The sequence below is a fragment of the Gopherus flavomarginatus genome, chromosome 1 (assembly GCF_025201925.1).
Source record: "Gopherus flavomarginatus isolate rGopFla2 chromosome 1, rGopFla2.mat.asm, whole genome shotgun sequence".
NCBI classification, from domain to species: Eukaryota; Metazoa; Chordata; order Testudines; family Testudinidae; genus Gopherus; species Gopherus flavomarginatus.
In genome coordinates, this window is record NC_066617.1 from 201,164,923 (window position 1) to 201,183,639 (window position 18,717).

Consider the following 18,717-nt stretch of genomic DNA (forward strand, 5'->3'; position numbering starts at 1 on the left):
TGCGTATCTTAGATCGAACCCCTCCCAGTGTAGACCAGGCCTAAGATACGTAACTTCAGCTACAAAAATAACGTAGCTGAAGTCGACGTATCTTAGTTCGACTTACCTTGCGTCCTCATGGTGCGAGGTCGATAGCCGCAGCTCCCCCGTCGACTTTGCTTCCGCCTCTCGCAGAGCTGGAGTTCAGCAGTTGACGGGAGAGCGATCAGGGATCAATTTATCACATCTACACTACACGCAATAAATTGATCCCCGATAGACTGATCACTACCCGCCGAGTCGGCGGGTAGTGTAGACGTACTTTCAGTCTCTCTAGCCCAGATCCTCAAAAGAATTTAGGCACCTAACTCCCATTGATTTCAATTGAAGTTAGGAACCTAAATATCTTTATGAATCTGGGCTTCACTTATCCATCTGCAATATGCAGGTAATGTTATTTCTCTACCTCTCAGGGTGTGTAGTGAAGATGAATGCATTAAAGATTATGAGGTGCTCAACTACTGTGGTGATGGGGACTATATAAGTACATAAATAAACAAGTAGGTGCAGTACTTTGAAATGAACAGATTTAATTTTAACTAATCTGCTTCCTACTACTGTATTTGTGATTCCTTCTTCAGGCTGACAACAAATGCTCCTCTGCAGTCTGTCTTAGAGAGAATCGTAGAGACCCTATGCTACACAGATATCAAAAGGAAAAATCTGGCACTATTCAGACATCACATTTAGTATCTATCAAACTCCTATCACCAAATATTGTGTCTTTTGAGATGAAGTTTTCTGGGACCTTAGCCTGAACAAACAGCCATGTCTGACTGAGACAACCATAATGTATAGTGTAGTTCTTAAGAATACATTTGAAAACTGATGGAGGATCTGTCTTCCTGTTAATGTTAGCAATTTCTCTTCTAATAAAATGTTTTGCATATGCACATATGTGTTTGTGTAGGGAAAGCACTGAATCTCTTCTATTTACATTCTGCCTGGGGCCTATTTTTACATCATTTGTTGGGGATGGCTAATGTTAAGGCAAATCATTTAAAATATTTGATACACAATGTCCAGCTGTTCCAATACTGTCTTTTATTTAAGGCGTAATTGATCAGGCCCTCTGGGATATATTTGTCATAGAGTCATGATTAATTTTTAGGAAAACTCTTTTCAGTGGGTCAAGAATATGTGTTTCATGCTGAGGGCTTCACTGATGCTAGTTACTCATTGGGAATAGTTTATAAGTCATTTTGGCTTTTGTCCATTCTATTACTGTTTACTTGACATCCATGTCAATACATAGCAGGGTGGAAAATAGCTAGTATATAATTGCCCACCAGCAACAGAGGTTGTTATTAAGTGTATGTCATAGTCTGACGTTCATTTCTGCTAAATGGTATCTAAGTAGTCCTTGAGTTGCAGGATATGAGGACTTTCAGAATGATTTACACAGGCATCAGTTATGCAATCTCTATATGAGGACAGTGAAGTGTTGTAGAAAATAAAAGAGTATTAGACTGGAGTTCTGAGATGATTAAAATGTGCTACTGAAATGGCTATCAGAACAAACTCATCTGAGTATTATTGGTCTTATGAATATTACTGGGACTATTTGGATCCAGTTCCTGTAGATGAAAGGAAGTTGAAGGCTAATAAATGTAAGTATTGCGTAGTAACAGCTTCTGATCTAGTATATGAAGAGTTAGATAGGAACAAAATAGGTTGAATAATTTCCCTTAATATCTTCACTATCATGTTTCTCTTTGTAACATAGACTATAATGGGTTATGTATATGCAATTTGTATAGATAACCCTCTGTATTTCCAAACTCTCACAACACTTATTAGGTTCTAATGGCAGTTGATTCTAATACTGCAATATTATTTAATTTACTGTACAATGTATGTATTTGAGAAAGATTTTGATACTAACCTATCTAATTGGAAAGAGATTTTTAAAAAAACAATTTACTAAATGGAAGCCTATTCTGAGATGTTAATCAATAGTTTGTTGCACTCCTGTTTGCATAATAGAGTAACAAAATAATCTTTTGTTACTCTATCTAGTTTTTTGTTGGTGATGGTTTTGTCAGTAATAGTTGTTTTCTTCATGGAATGCCAGGCTTGCATTAAAATGTATGTAAGTTTTTAGATCTTAATAGAGAAAGAAGTTACATTTTGATTAATCAGTAACAAGAAGAAGCTGAACACACACACACTTGGTTTCTTATTTCTTTTATCAGACATTCATCTCTAACTAATCATACGGATATTTATTACCATAACAAAAATAATGCATTATAGTGGGCATCATTGGATGCTGTGCGAACCTAAGACCAAGTGCTTGTATGAATCATATCTACAGTATGGCCATGGAAGTAGATTCCTTTAGCCTTTGATATTTATTTTCAGTTGATGAAGAAATAAGATGTCACTCATTTCATCCAATTATAATAACTCCGCTTGGAGAAAATAAGAATTTCCATGTTGAGCGTAATAAACTTTAATGTAATTTTAAATTATTACCTAACATAATAGGTCAAATTCATTCCTAGTATAATTGCATAGCTTCATCTTATGGAAGCCAAAGGATAAATTCACCAAGGATGAATTTAAAACCAATATGTATTGAACAGGTGGAATTTATGGTTAAGTGACAAAAGACAAAAATATATTATTACATTATTGGGTCCTGTTTAACTTACTGTTACCAAAGACATTTTGGAAAATACAAGTACAATATTAAAGTTTCAAAGAACTTTTCACATTGTCATCCATGATCTAGTCTACAAAGAATAAATGATAGTCTTGAAAGACTTTTGCTTATTTGTATAACAGCCGTACAAGAAACATTCTCTGTAGCCAAGTAATTGATAATATTGAAACTGTAAAATTTGAAAAATCCTGGGCTTAACCTCCAGGTGGAGCAGAGCAATGCTATAGGCACCAGGGAAGGGCAAGGTCATCGGTGGCTTTACATCAGTTTTCAGCTTCTCCTGAGACTTAGGAACTGCTAGGGGCTGACCCACCCTTGCACAGGAAGAGAACTGCTGTGACAGACTGACAGTATCTTGCTATACCCTAAGTAAACTTTATTGAATTAATTTAAACCTTAATGAATTAGATTTAATACCTTTGTGTATGTTGTATTAAAAATGCAATAGTGTATGTTTACTGTGGAATTATATGTACCTTTTCTAGTAGGGAGGGGGATGCTAATGTATTTCCTCTGTTATCAGCCCTTTGAAGCCACCCCTCTGGTGAGGTTTGCATAGACCAGTTCAAATTTGATTCTCCAGGGGCTAACAGACAAAGAAAGGGGTTTTGGATAACTAGCCTAATTTTAAACTGGCTCAGGCATTTCATCCTGATCCAGCAAATGGACAAGATCCCTGGTCCACAGAGGACCCCAATCCTTAGGGTAGGGCTGGACGTCTGGGTGCTTGTTCCGAGCTGCAGCTGTGATGAACGTGTAACCACAAAGGATCTCCTTGGGTGCAGAAACTGAAGGAGTGCTCCTGCCAGAATCCCTGTTAGAGTGAATTGTGGTAAACATATTAGCATGTGTTTAGGGTCTTTTATTGTTTTTAATATTTCTCTGAAATGCTTTTTACCTTAAGAATAAAGTAGGCTTGTATAGGAAGTGCTGTGGGGTAACTTATAAGTGTAGCAATTACATCTGTTAACCATCTATAAAGAGAAAAAAAACAAGTGTGTGTGAGTGACTCTCTGCTGGGAATAACACAGTGAAGGCAGGGATGCATGTCTCCACTCGAGAGAGGCAACAGCTTGGGAGCTGGAAGCCTGACAGTGGATGCCCTTGCTACACCACTGATGAAGTTGCCTTGATCTGTGACAGCTGCTAACTTGTTGGCAGACAATGGTCCTCAAGTCCCCATTGTGCTCTGACCCTGCCTTGGAATGTCTCGGTGCTGGAGGGATGAGCAAAGTTGAGGTTTACCTTAGACTAAAGGAACCCTCAACTGCTGCCAAAACCAGCTGTAAGTCCCCTTTGCACTGCTGGGTCAGCAAAAATGGGAGAGTAGCCCATCCAATCTGAAGCCAGTGGGCCTCACATGCAGGATTATATTAAGCACATGCTTAAGTGCGTTTCTACCTCTGATCTTCAGTCTCTTGTGAGTTGTCATAATATCACTAGTTTTCTAGTCGCCAGCGTTCTAGAGGAGACTAAACCTGAATTTCCAACTTCAAACAAACAAACAAAGCAAAAAAGGGAACAGCCAATTTTTTTCTCCTGTGCAGGTTAATTTTAGTGCCAACTTTTGTTCCTTTGGTCCAATATTAATAACACATTACAGGGCTGAGCTTTTCTAACTAATGAATCTGAAGCCAGCCATGAGGACAAGAGGAATGATGCATCACTTCAGAGAATTACTCAAAGATTTTTCTTTCTATTAACAGCATTGGGCAGTGTACCCATTTTTTACTAAAATAATAATAATAATAAATTAAGCTGACCGTGTAATTGAGTTATAAAAGGCAGGTGAAAAATATAGTCATAAAAAAATCTTTTCTCAACTGTTAGAAAAAAGTCTGTTGTTAAAGAAAAGAAGAAAATCCCAACTGGTGAAAGGCTGAAAACAGGAAACGTCTACTGTATCTCCCAAGTTCAAATACCACCCTGAAATCCAGAGTAATGTTATCCTCCATTACGTATGTAAACAGTTGTACCTTGATTGGTTTCAGTGAGTTCCACATATAACATTTTCTTATTAAAGCTGGACAATCCCCTCCTCCTCTCAAGTTCTGGTTTGCGTAGGGTTTTCTGACTCCAAACTGCCAGATGCAGTTCACACTGTTTTTCATCATTTCAAGCCCTTGAGGTTTGCTTGGAGTATGAACACTCTGTCTCTCCCAATACAAGAGCCGCCCCCACCACCCCTTACTTTAAAGACTTATGGGGGAGAGGGGCCAGGCCAGTGCTCTGCAATCCCCTCTTCCCCATCTAATATTTCTGAGTCACTGCCTGGCTTGTTTATCACATGTCTGGCATCTTCAGGTGCTGTAGAAGGCTGCTTCCCCAACGTCTGTCTTCAAGGGGCTGCATTATATGTGCTTTATACCTCCTCATAGCCTGGCAAGGGTCTTTTGAAGGAGCTGTACAGCATCCTGAATCTGAGTCAAACCTCTGAGCCTTGACTCCACTCGGCAATTCCTTCTTTATACCTGGGTTGAATTTTGCTTTCACAATGAAAACCAAAATGAGTTGAAACTCTAGCAGGCTTGAAATTTTCTTGCCATCATTTTGCACCATCCTGTTAGTCAGTGGCCCAAATCTAGTTAGTGTGTCCAAATCTCAACTGCCTGATAAAAATCCTAATAGGTGAGCTCTAACTTAAGGTTGTTAGTTTAATAGGGAATAAAATGGGTACTCCTGGTCAATTAATTAATGACTCTAATGCTGATACATTCCAGGTGTTTTCAGTAGAAGCACGTACTCATCCATATTGAGTTTATTTCAATGAACGTCAGTGTTTTTTGTTCTTTGAGGTAAAAAAATATTTTATCTTAGTAAACATTTGCCTGTTGACCCTTGTTTTTCAACTCAACAGAAGTTAACATCTGCTTATAAATTCATTACCCTTCACAGATGTGCTGCCCTTGGCACCTCACAATATTAAGGCTGGGTAGCACAGTTCCACACTGACCCCAAAAGAGAGCATCCAGTCCCAGAAATGCCATCTAAATATTAAACACTCTTCTGACGGTTAAGCACGTGCTAAAGCTACTTGAAAGCTACTGTACAGAATTTTCCATGGGACTGACACATTGCTAGGCTCACAAGTGACATCACTTTTCAACAAGCTGTTCCCTCCATCCTTGAAAGGTCAATTTTAACATTCCTGGCTGGCAAGAGTTTCTTAAGGGTCACATTCCATCCTGTGAATGCATGCACAGAGCTCCTATTGAGTTCAATAGATATTGTACTCATGCATCTAAGGGCAGAATTTGCTTCATAGACTGTTAGGCTGAGCAATATGGGTACAGTTTTCCTTTAAAATAACAAGTGTGTGCACTGGAGTTCTGTGATTCTGCTGTAGGAACTGAGTTGTGTAATCTGCAAATGGATAAAATTCTCACAGCCTTCTTATGTGCAATATATTGCTTTCCCAAATCTATATGTAGCAGTGGTCACACTAGTGATTAAAGCAAGGGGCTAGGATTAGGATTGCTTTATTTTATTCCCACATACACCACACAGTGGTTTGCTATATGACTTTGGACAGTCACTTAATCAAGTTGTGCCTCAATTTTCCCGTCTTGAATAGAGAGAATAATATCATTCAGTGGTGGTGTGAAGTTTAATTAATTAAATGGTATAAAATGTTTTGAGATCATCAATTTTATCTGCACATTTTTTATTTGATACTGTATCATTGATGCTGTATGCTTCTTTTTTCTTTTTTACCAGATTCAATTGTCATAGCCTTTTGGGTTGGGCTTGCTGCATTTGTGGTATTTCTGTTCCTTATATTGCTCTACATGTCCCGATCTGGGTCAACACCAGTCAAGTAAGTAAGGCTGTTATACTGCGGATGAGGTACAAACTGATAATGTTTAATTCATGTTATAATCAGCATGTAACACTTTTCACAGTTTCAGGGTAACTGCACTTGTATCCCACCTCCGTGGTCCACTCCAGGGGTGCTCAATCAGGTCTCAGGTTGCCAGCTGTCACTTGTCTCTGAGCAGGGACCTTTGTCCCACTTCCTTCAGACTGGGATGTAAAGACTGTTCAGTTCCCTGACATACTCTGTGGTAGCCTCAGCAAGTCAGTTTATTTAAATGCCAGCACCGGTCTGTGCTTTCTTTTCGAGAACAATGCCCAGTATGTACCAGCAGTTACAAGTATCATACAGTTCTTCCAAAGCAAAGTACATTTATTCACATGGCAGAACCACTACAGAGACAGCACAACACATATAAAAAACAGCACAAGTTCCTACATACACCTACTATATACATGCATAAACATACCAGAAATCACCCACCTTGCATGGTGAGTCTGGTTGGCCAATATCCCTTCCGACCCTTTGGCAAAGTTTGAGGTCTGCTTAGGACCTAAGGTCCTGTCCATTTGCTGAATGAGAAGGAAGATCGTGATTCCATTTAACCCGTGGTAACACTCCAACATAGAGCAGAACACTATCATGCTAAACCATTCATAAATTTAATCCAATGGTCCCCAAAGATACTGCATGGGTTGCAATGTCTGTCACAACCCTGACTCACCTTGAAATGATGGAATGACTACATTCTTAATTATATATAGCAGTGCATGAAGCGTGACATGTTGTTTTTTATTAGCTAGCCTATGGTTCTCAGCCCAATGTTATTCAATATTTTTATCAATGGTCTGGAAGAAAATATAAAAGCACGATCGACAAAGTCTGCAGACGAGACAAAGATTGGGAGATAATGAAAAGAATAGGCCACTTGTTCTGAGCCATTTGGATTGCTTGATGAGTGTTGCTATCATATAATTTGCATTTTAATAAAGCGAAATGCAAAGTCATATGTCACGCAAACAAAGAATGAAGGTCATATGTACAGGATGGAGGACTATATCCTGAAAAGCAGCATCTAAGAAGGAGTTATGAGTCACGGTGAACAAACAACTATCATGAGTTCACAGTGTGATGCTGTGGTTAAATGTTTGTGATAACTGAATGGATAAACAGGAGAATATTGAGTAAGAATATGAAGGTGATATTACCTCTGCATACAACATTGCTTAGACCACTACTAGAATATTGTGCCAGTTTTAGAGTACGTACTTTAAAAAGGATGTTGGAAAATTACAGAAGATTCAGAAAAGAGCTATAGCAATGATTTCAGGTCTGGAAAACATGTCTTCCTGTGAGAAATTTAGGAAACTCAATCCATTTAATTTATCAAATAGAAGGTTAAGAGGTGACTTGATGATTTATATGCACATACATAGTGAATAGATTTCTGCTCGATTAAGGAGCCCTCTTGCATCAGTCAAAGACAATACCAAAATCTAGCAGCTGGAAGTTGAAGTTAAACATGCAAAGTGGAAATGGCACACATATTTTTCAATGAGGATAATTAATCACTGGAACAATTTACCAAGGGATGTGGTAAATTCCTCACCACTTGTTCTAGTTCACCTGCAAGTTATTGGGCTCAATCCTTGAAAATGGGTGAAATTTTATGGCCTGTGTTATGCAGAAGGTCAGATTAGATAATTATAGTAGTCTTCCTTCTGGCTTTAAATATATGAATGGGCCAGATCTTCAGCTGGTTTAAATCACTACAGCTGTACTGAAATCCATGGAGCTCTGTTAATTCACAGTGGCTTAAATTCTGGATCAATTTCTTTTGTTTTGGGGAAGATGTCTTCCACATGACCTAGCACAGACCTAAAACTCCCTCCATTTTCCTTGCTTTAATCTCCCTCCCCAACATCACAACCTACATCTCAGCTACTATCCTACATGCTGAGCAGGCCTGGAAAGGACTCCCTCTTGAGGCAGTCAAAGATGGTCCATAATCAGCTGGAGTGGTTGCTGTGAAATTCATTTGCAGCATTTGCCCACCATAACCTTTGTTTCCCAGAAGCTGGGAATGGGTGACCAGGGATGGATCATTCAATGATTGCCTGTTTTGTTCATTCCCTCTGGGAAATCTGGCATTGGCCACTGTTGGAAGACAGGATACTGGGCTAGATGGACCTTTGGTCTGACCCAGAACGGACATTCTTATGTTCTTATAACTGGAGCTGAGTATGTTGCCTCTGTAGTATTCACAGTCCTGGTCAGCCTGGAAGTGAAAGGCTGCATTTCAAATTGGGTTTTCTTGCAAAAGAGTGTAGAAAACTAAACACTAAATCAACTCATTAATAGCCTCTAATGCTCAAAGGCCTGATTTTATCACCCGTAATCGCTTTGAGTAATTCCTTATGTATAAGATGTCCCATTTCAAAGGGACTACTTGCAGAACAGGGTACTACTACTCAGTGTAAGAGAGGTAGAGCCAGGTTCTGAGCTAGTGACACAGCAGAACATAACAGCTTCCTCAGTCTCATGAGTCTGGGGGCTGGTCTACACTAGAGGGGGAAATCGATCTAAGATACGCAACTTCAGCTAAGTGAATAGCGTAGCTGAAGTCGAAGTATCTTAGATCGAGTTACCTACCGTCCTCACTGCGTGGGATCGATGTCCGTGGCTCCCCCTGTGGACTCCGCTACCACCATTCGCGTTGGTGGAGTTCCAGAGTCGACAGGAGCTCGTTCGGGGATCGATATATCGTGTCTAGATGAGATGCGATATATCGATCCCCGAGAAATCGATTGCTACCCATCGATACGGCCGGTAGTGAAGACGTAGCCTGGCTGACACTGAGAGAGATCACAAATTGACTCATGGTGGCATTATGCAGTTCATCATTTGAGTCATGTAAAGCTAGTCTTGACAAAGTAGGTGACAACTCTCCAGGACAAGTGGGTGGACTAAGGTGAAGCCATTCATTTCCACCTCTAACCTCTGTGACTGTGACATACACTAAAAGAAAGCAGTGTCCATTGACACACAGCACTGATTTGTTTAGTGGGTTCATAGACCTAACATTACTGGAGATTTTGAATTTTGCCCTAAGTAAGGTTTTTGTTTGATGGAGTCCACATTTAGTTTGCTTTGCTTGCTGCTGGTTTCCTTGAGCAAACAACTTTGTGCAAACATGGATGAATTTGGAAGGCTGTGCCCACTGCTTTTCATAAGCTGATCAGGAGGCAAAAAATTCAGCCCAGCAATTAGGCAGAGAGAAGTTCAAGATTAGGTCACAAACAAGCAGAGACAAACAATAGTGTAACATAGTAGTAAAAGGGAGTAATAATACAGTCTAAAATATCAGCACCCTAAGGCCTTTGGGACATTAACAAAAGGTAACAACAATATACAAAGGCAACTTCCCCAAAGAAACCGCAAAGCAAGAGGCGAACTAATTTTCAGATAAGACATAAATAATACAAGAAACACAACCAACATAAAATTATATGGTTACAGAGGCAAATTCCCTTTAATTTACTGTGCCTAAAGAACTGGCAGGAGAAATTGTATACAAGTAATATTCTCCCAGGAAAGAGAGATTCCTCATTGTAAACAGAGTACTTGCAAGACCTACACAGAAAAGAGCTTTTATACTGTGCCATTGAGAAAGAACACATAGGACATGTATTGTGCAGTATTACAATATTGCCATATTAATCTCTAGTGTAACTGGCATTTCTGATGTAACCCTTTGAAAGTGCTATCGTAGCCAATTAAACCTTAGGGGCATGTTATACTGCCCATAGGTGTCAATAATTGAAAGGAACACTGGATGATTGAGTGTTTATTTAGAGTTTGAAGTTCACCTTGCGTATTGTTTTTCTAGATGTTAGAACATACCATACGAAATTTTAGGAACAGGAGAGGCTATCCAGCCCAACACACCTGCCCTTTTTTGATTTACGTTCTACCTGTTTTCATGCTGGTTCACCATATGCTCCAGTTCTTTCCAACTATCAGAAGAGTTGGTAGCAATAAGGACAAAGATCCTCCTGCTGCCACTGCTAGACTGTTAGGGTAAGGTTAAAAAAACAGCCAGTAGCCAGGGGAAAAGGTAGCAGAAAACATTCTTTAGGGCCCAAGTCCAACAATTGGATGGGTGTGGCACACCCCTTTATCTGAGTGGGGCTCCACTGAAGTCAGCAGATATCTCCACATAGGTGTAGGGTTTGCCTGCAGGCAGGCAGTTGCAAGATCAGGGCCTAAAGCTTCTAATTAATACAGAAATGTTCTCTTTCTGTGAGCAATAGCAGATATCCAGAGCCTTGCAGACTGGTTTCCCCGTGGAGATGAAATCAGTGATATGGCACCTCACTATTATGTGTTAAGAGTCACTGGTTTGATTTGCACATATACATCAATCCTGGAACAGAGGTGGTCAGACAGTTTTCAGGGCAATCCCTTCTTTCAGGAATCTCAGCCCAACACCAAAGTCAAGTTCCCAGGGAGCAACCCTGCCTCAAGAATTTACTCTAAGGAAATTCTTGTGTTACTTGCACAGTTCCTTCTACCCAGAACAAAAGTTAACAGCTACACAGCATGTCTTCCCAAGACCAAACGTTTACTTGCACACTAAGGAAAATAGTCTTGTAAGACCGTGCCACCTGCAATAACAGTATTTTTAAAGAGTGGTGCAGTCCTGAAAGGGAATTGTGTAGGAGGAAAATAGTACTGGGGAACATCAGAAGGTGCTATAACGTTCCATTAATATTAATCACAAAACATCTTTGATTTTATTACTAAAGTGTCATGAACAATGTCACTGTTTTTAAATATTAAAGTCCTGATGGCTGCAATTAGGGTCGGTTCCAGGCACTAGCGGAGGAAGCACGTGCCTGGGGTGGCACACGCTAAGGGGCGGCATTCCATCCGTTCTTGGGGCAGCACAGTCCAAGCAACGTTTTTTCTTTTTTTTTGCTTGGGGCAGCAGAAATGGTAGAGCTGTCCCTGGCTGCAATTGCCAGCACCTGTGCAGTCTGACTTCAGTTAGACTCAGCAGATGCAGCAGCAGCAGGCCCTTGGTTTTCAGTTTCAGGATCACAGCCTGCAAAGACTTTTGAAAACTTTTGTCAGTAATAATATAAAAGTTTCCCCCAGAATCTATGAAGATAAAAATACAGCTCTAAATTCCCCTTCTTGCTCTAAACCAATGAATTCTCCTTCCTTGGCAATTCAAGATATTGTCAAAACTTATTAGTGTTGTAATCGGTGCTTTGGACTTTGCAACAAGGTATAGAGGGTAGAAAGGAAGGGTTTGGACTTCCTAGGGAAGTGTACTACATTTCGAGGCCTAATAAGGATATAATACTTGGTTTCTAATATTTTCAGTCCTTTCCTCTCCATCCTTCAGAACAAGACAGCAATGGTAACTGAAATATGAATAGTCTTCTGGGTAGAAACATACTCTAAATCCGGATCCCTTTCCTTAATTTTTTCTGTTTTATTTTTTCACAGGAATGGCAAGCTGAAAAAAATGTTTCTGTGGAATTATGCATAATATATCCAGTAACACTGAAATCACATACTACCCAGGGTTTCATAGAGTTTGTGGCCAGAAGGGACTATTAGATAATCTAGTCTGACGTCCTGTATATTACAGGCCATTACTAAGGCTATGTAAGGTCACAGGCAGTAAACGAAAATCATAGCCCATGACCAGTCCACGACTTGTACTATATACTCCTGATCAAATATTGAGGTGGCCCAGTGCTCTGTGGGGAGCAGCCGGGGGGTGCCGCAGGTGCTCTGGGGGAAGAGGCAGTGTACGGCCCAGGACACCCACTGTTGCTGGGGTTTTTTTTTTGGCAGGACTGGCAGGCTCCCTACCTGGCTCCTTGCAGCTCCCCCCTAGGCAGAGGTACAGCCAAAGGGCTCTGTGCACTGCCTCCACCCTGAGCGCCGGCTCTGCAGCTCCCATTGGCTGGGAACTGCAACCAATGGGAGGTGCAGAGCAGGCACCTGTGGATGGAGGCAATGTGTGGAGCCATCTGTTAGGAGCTGAGGAAGGGACATGTTGCCACTTCCAGGGAGCCCCCTGAGGTAAGTGCCACCCAGCAGCTTCACCCCCTCCCACACCCAAACTCCTGCTGCTGCTGTGGGGGAAGGGAGGGAGTGGCCCGAAACTTCCCCAGCAGGGGCTGATGCAGCTGGCCCGGGGGTTGCCTAACCTGCCCAGGCCAGCCTCAGTGCAGAGGTGACAAACTCGCTGCCATAGCCATTACATCTCATCCAGCTATCCCTGTACTGAGTCCAATAAGATCTGTTTGACTAAAGCATAATTAGCATTTGGCTCAAAGTATATCTTCTGGAAAGGCATTAGTCTTGATTTGAAGACACCAAAAGAAGCAAAGAATCCTGTGGCACCTTATAGACTAACAGACGTTTTGGAGCATGAGCTTTCGTGGGTGAATACCCACTTCGTCAGATGCATGTAGTGGAAATTTCCTGCGGCAGGTATATATATGCAGGCAAGCTAGAGATAATGAGGTAGTTCAATCAGGGAGGATGAGGCCCTGTTCTAGTAGTTGAAGTGTGAAAACCAAGGGAGGAGAAACTGGTTTTGTAATTGGCAAGCCATTCACAGTCTTTGTTTAATCCTGAGCTGATGGTGTCAAATTTGCAGATGAACTGAAGCTCAGCAGTTTCTCTTTGAAGTCTGGTCCTGAAGTTTTTTTTGCTGCAGGATGGCCACCTCAAGGTCTGCTATAGTGTGGCCAGGGAGGTTGAAGTGTTCTCCTACAGGTTTTTATATATTGCCATTCCTAATATCTGATTTGTGTCCGTTTATCCTTTTCCGTAGCGATTGTCCAGTTTGGCCGATGTACATAGCAGAGGGGCATTGCTGGCATATGATGGCGTATATTACATTGGTGGACATGCAGGTGAATGAACCGGTGATGGTGTGGCTGATCTAGTTAGGTCCTGTGATGGTGTCACTGGTGTAGATATGTGGGCAGAGTTGGCATCGAGGTTTGTTGCATGGATTGGTTCCTGAGCTAGAGTTACTATGGTGCGGTGTGCAGTTATTGGTGAGAATATGCTTCAGGTTGCCAGGTTGCCTGTGGGCGAGGACTGGCCTGCCACCCAAGGCCTGTGAAAGTGTGGGATCATTGTCCAAGATGGGGTGTAGGTCCCTGATGATGTGTTGGAGAGGTTTTAGCTGGGGACTGTATGTGATGGCCAGTGGAGTCCTGTTGGTTTCTTTCTTGGGTTTGTCTTGCAGTAGGAGGCTTCTGGGTACACGTCTGGCTCTGTTGATCTGTTTCCTTATTTCCTCATGCGGGTATTGTAGTTTTGAGAATGCTTGGTGGAGATTTTGTAGGTGTTGGTCTCTGTCTGAGGGGTTAGAGCAGATGCGGTTGTACCTCAGTGCTTGGCTGTAGACAATGGATCGTGTGATGTGCCCGGGATGGAAGCTAGAGGCATGAAGGTAGGCATAGTGGTCGGTAGGTTTTCGGTATAGAGTGGTGGTAATGTGACCATCACTTATTTGCACCGTGGAGTCTAGGAAGTGGACTTCCCATGTAGATTGGTCCAGGCTGAGGTTGATGGTGAGGTGGAAGCTGTTGAAATTGTGGAATTTTTCCAGAGACTCCTTCTCATGGGTCCAGATGATGAAGATGTCGTCAATGTAGGGGAAGGGGCGTGAGTGGACGAGAGCTGAGGAAGCGTTGTTCCAGGTCGGCCATAAAAATATTGGCATATTGTCGGGCCATGCGGGTGCCCATAGTGGTGCCACTGATCTGGAGATATATATTGTCATCAAATTTGAAATAGTTGTGTGTGAGGATAAAGGCACAGAGCTCAGCAGCCAGTTGTGCTGTAGCATCATCAGGGATACTGATCCTGACAGCTTGTATTCCATCTGCGTGTGGAATCTGTAGAGAGCCTCTACATCCATGGTGGCTAGGATGGTGTTTCTCTTCAAAGAGAAACTGCTGAGCTTCAGTTCATCTGCAAATTTGACACCATCAGCCCAGGATTAAACAAAGACTGTGAATGGCTTGCCAATTACAGAACCAGTTTCTCCTCCCTTGGTTTTCACACCTCAACTGCTAGAACAGGGCCTCATCCTCCCTGATTGAACTACCTCATTATCTCTAGCTTGCCTGCATATATATACCTGCCGCTGGAAATTTCCACTACATGCATCTGACGAAGTGGGTATTCACCCACGAAAGCTCATGCTCCAAAACGTCTGTTAGTCTATAAGGTGCCACAGGATTCTTTACTGCTTTTACAGATCCAGACTAACACAGCTACCCCTCTGATACTTGATATCAAAAGAAGGAAAATCTATCACTTCCCTGGGTAGTTTGTTCCAATGGGTGATCACTCTCACCGTTAAGAATTTGTGTCTAGTTTCTAATTTGAATTTGTCTGGCTTCAGCTTTCAGACAGCTTCTTGTTATGCCTTTCTCTGCTAGATTAAAATATGCTGTAGTAGCTGGTATTTTCTCCCTGTAAAGGCATTTATACACTGTAATTAAGTCATCTCTCAATCTTCTTCTTGATAAGCAGATGGAGCTGATATTCTTTAAGTATCTCACTGCAAAACATTTTTTCCAGCACTTGAATAATTTTTTCTCTCTTTTTTGCACCCTTTCCAATTTTTCAACATTCTTTTAAAATGTGGATACTATACCACATTTCAGTGGCACTATTCCAGTATCAGTCTTGCGAATGCCATGTACAGAGGTAAAATCATCTACACACACACACACACACACTCTCTCTTTCCTATTCACTACCCCCATTTATGTACCCAAGGATCACCTTAGTCCTTTTTGCCACAGCATCACAATGGGAGCTCGTGTTGAGTTACGTTCCCACTATGACCCCTAAACCCTTTTCAGAGGCACTGCTTTAGTCTTGCATTCTGTAAGTGTAGTCTGCATTCTTTGTCCTAAGGTGTATAGCTTTGCATTTAATTGTATTATAAAAGCATTTTGTTTGAATGGACCCACTTTACTAAATAACCAGATTGCACTGTATGCCCTATCCTCATGATTTACCATTCCTCCACTCTTTGTGTCATCCATAGATTTTACCAGCAGTGGTTTGATATTTACTTCCAGATCATTGATGAAAATGTTGAATAGCAGGCCCAGTACCTTTCTCTGTGGAACCCCAGTAGAAACACCCCCATTCCTTGAGGATTCTCCATTGACAACTACTTTTTGAGATCTAGATTTTAATCCTTTTAATGTGTGCTTTATTGTTATTGTCTAATGCTAACTTTTTAATCAAAATGTTGAGTTGTAACAAATCAAAGTATATTACATCTGCACAGTTATCTTTATCGACCAAATTTATAATCTCATGAAATCATGTTTGTTCCTTTTTGAATACTGGCAGATTAGCACTCTTCCAGTCTTCCGGAATTTCCCCAATATTCTAAGATTTATTTAACATCAGCAAGCCGTAGTTCTCTTCAGCCAACTCTTTTAGGACTCTTGGGTGGAAGTTATCTAGGACTGCTGATTTCAAAATGTTTATCCCTACTAGATGTTGTTTAACATCCTCCTTAGTTACTAATGGATTAGAAAATACTTCATCAACCTCATGTGATATGAATACATCATCCTGCTTCTTTCCAAATACAGAACAGAAATATTTATTGAAAATGTCTGCCTTTTCTGCATCATCATTAACAATTGCACTATATTTACCTAGTCATGGGCCTATGCCATTGCTCAAATTTCTTTTGTTTTTAACAGCTGAGCCATGGATTTTTCCCTGCTGTCTTTAACTTATTATTTTTCACACTTCATAACTTCTAACTTACATTGATTGATATCAATTTTCCCTTTTTACATCTGTTATATGTTCTTTTTTTATTTCTTACTGCTGCCTTTGCTTTGCCACTGAACTTGGAGGAGCTTTTAGCCAAAATCATCCTCTTGATTGTGGAATCATGGCTTTTGGTCATCTAATAAACTCTTCTTAAAGAACTTCCTGTCTAAAATTTTCCTCCCAATCAATTTTGCTCATAATTTTCCTCCATTTTGGGAAATTAGCCCTTCTGAAGCACCAAGAGCATATATTAGTGGTTTGGACTGTCCTCTGTGCACCCATATTGAATGTAATCAGGTCATGATCACTAGTGCCTAGACAACCAACTAACTTCCAGTCCAGTCATTAATTCATCTTTATCCATCATAATGAGGTCCAAAACAGAGTTCTCATGTTGGATGCAATACCTTTTGTGTTAGAATATAATAATGTATAATGTTTATAAACGCTAATTATATTTATATGAGATCTGCAGCATGTCTCTAACTACACATTTTTTTTTCTTTCAACACATTACAGACAAGTGCTTGCAGGTAACCGGATAGAACATCTGGAAGGAAGTAGCTCCAATGTTGAGCGGCTGCATTGTGATGATCTCAGCAGTCCGGACTCAGACTTGATCGCTACTGAACCACATAATTCTCTTTCAGATGAAACTGGCATTCATGGAAGTATCTCAGCTTGAGTGAGAACTGGAAACAGATTCCTTAAAAACCAATCAGTGATTATGACAGTGGGAAGATACAAGAATAACCTTGATATCTGTTAGGAGCTTTATAAAATTAAACTAAATTACCCCTGAAAAAGAGAACAAAAATAATTTTAAAAACGAAGACTAAAATTCAAAATTCTCAAACCTAGATGCCTAATGATTTAGGCTTCTCAAGCCATTTAGGCACCTAGCTAGATTTGCTGTTTATTAGAGGTGCTGAATAATCCCAGATCTTGCAAATGTTGACCATTGTCAAATTACTAATGTACTAGATGTAAGAATAACTTAAAAAAATAATCAGGGACACATTCTGCTCTCACATTCTGGTTGTAAATCTGAAGCAATGCTTCTGTAGTCAAGTATATTAATCTGATTTACTCCAGTGTGGCTGTGAGCAGGGACTGTTCCTGCAAGTAGAGGTAGATAAAAGTGGTTCTCAATCTTTCCAGACAACTGTACCCCTTTCAGGAGTCTGATTTGTCTTGTGTACCCCAAGTTTTACCTCACTTAAAAACGACTTGCTTACAAAATCAGACAAATATGCAAAAGTGTCACAGCCCACTATTACCGAAAAATTGCTTACTTTCTCATTTTTACCATATAAAATACATTGATTGGAATATATTGTGAAAAAGTGTAAACAAGTCATTGTCTGTATGAAATTTCAGTTTGTACTGACTTCAGCTAGTCACCTAGAAAAGTTAGTGCTTTTCATGTAGCCTGCTGTAAAATGAGGCAAATGTTTAGATGAGTTGATGTACCCCCAGAAGACCTCTGCCTGGGGTTCGCCCAGATTGAGAACCACTGGTGTAGAATACCAAAGTAGATTCCAATCCTGCAAACTGTTATGAATTGAGCTTGCCTTTATGCACTAGATATCATCTTCAGCTGAGCTGTTCATGTGCATGGAGATAAGATGTGTAAATCTTTGCAGGATCAAAGGTTTTATTAATTTGAAGAGAACCCTTTGATTGTATTGGACAGCTTAGATTTAAATATTTTTCCTGCAATACTTATTCCTTATGAGCTCTATCATGACCATAGTCATCAATTTTATTTCCTCAGGCACCTGTCCTCAGCTCATCTTCTCATTGCCAACCTCATCTTAGCATATGGCATTTTCTTCTGGCCACTTTGCTGAGGACAATTTTAGAGCAATGTCAAATTTAAAAGCCTTGTGACTGCAGAGCAGAGAATTGCACCTGGCTCCACTGGCTTCAAATTCAGCTATTTTTTTAAAGTATAACAGAATGTGTTTTATTTACTTTGTTTAATATTTTAAAATTTCCGGTTACTTTAAAAAAAGTTTACCTGCTTAGTTTAGCCAAATGGTCAAAAGCAGCATTTCTTACCATAAACAAACTGAAGTGTATTTGTAAACAAAGCTGGCAAGTGACACTAATCATGATCTAGTAGCCAAAGGTTTGCCTTCTGAAAGATTGTATAAACCAATTTCTAGTCTGCTTTAATACCAAAGTAATGACCAGGAGGAAAATGTTAACACTGAAACTCTGCCATTACTTGATTGCCACACTGGTATTAAAGTCAGATGAAAACTTTGCCGTCTTTTAGTTCTGTTTTATCATCAGCGCAACAAAATAAGTGTTGCCAACTCTTGGGATTTCT

The 18,717-nt window shown here is 40.4% G+C and overlaps 1 protein-coding gene across 1 annotated transcript; it reads left to right on the plus strand.

Moving 5' to 3' along the window:
- Positions 1 to 1,522: 1,522 nt before the first annotated feature.
- On the plus strand, positions 1,523 to 17,770 carry MRAP (melanocortin 2 receptor accessory protein). The gene is made up of 3 exons (XM_050962538.1): positions 1,523 to 1,649; positions 6,425 to 6,524; positions 16,899 to 17,770. The coding sequence occupies exons 1-3, from the start codon at positions 1,544 to 1,546 to the stop codon at positions 17,062 to 17,064; spliced, it is 372 nt and encodes a 123-aa protein (XP_050818495.1). The 5' UTR covers positions 1,523 to 1,543; the 3' UTR covers positions 17,065 to 17,770.
- Positions 17,771 to 18,717: the final 947 nt, after the last annotated feature.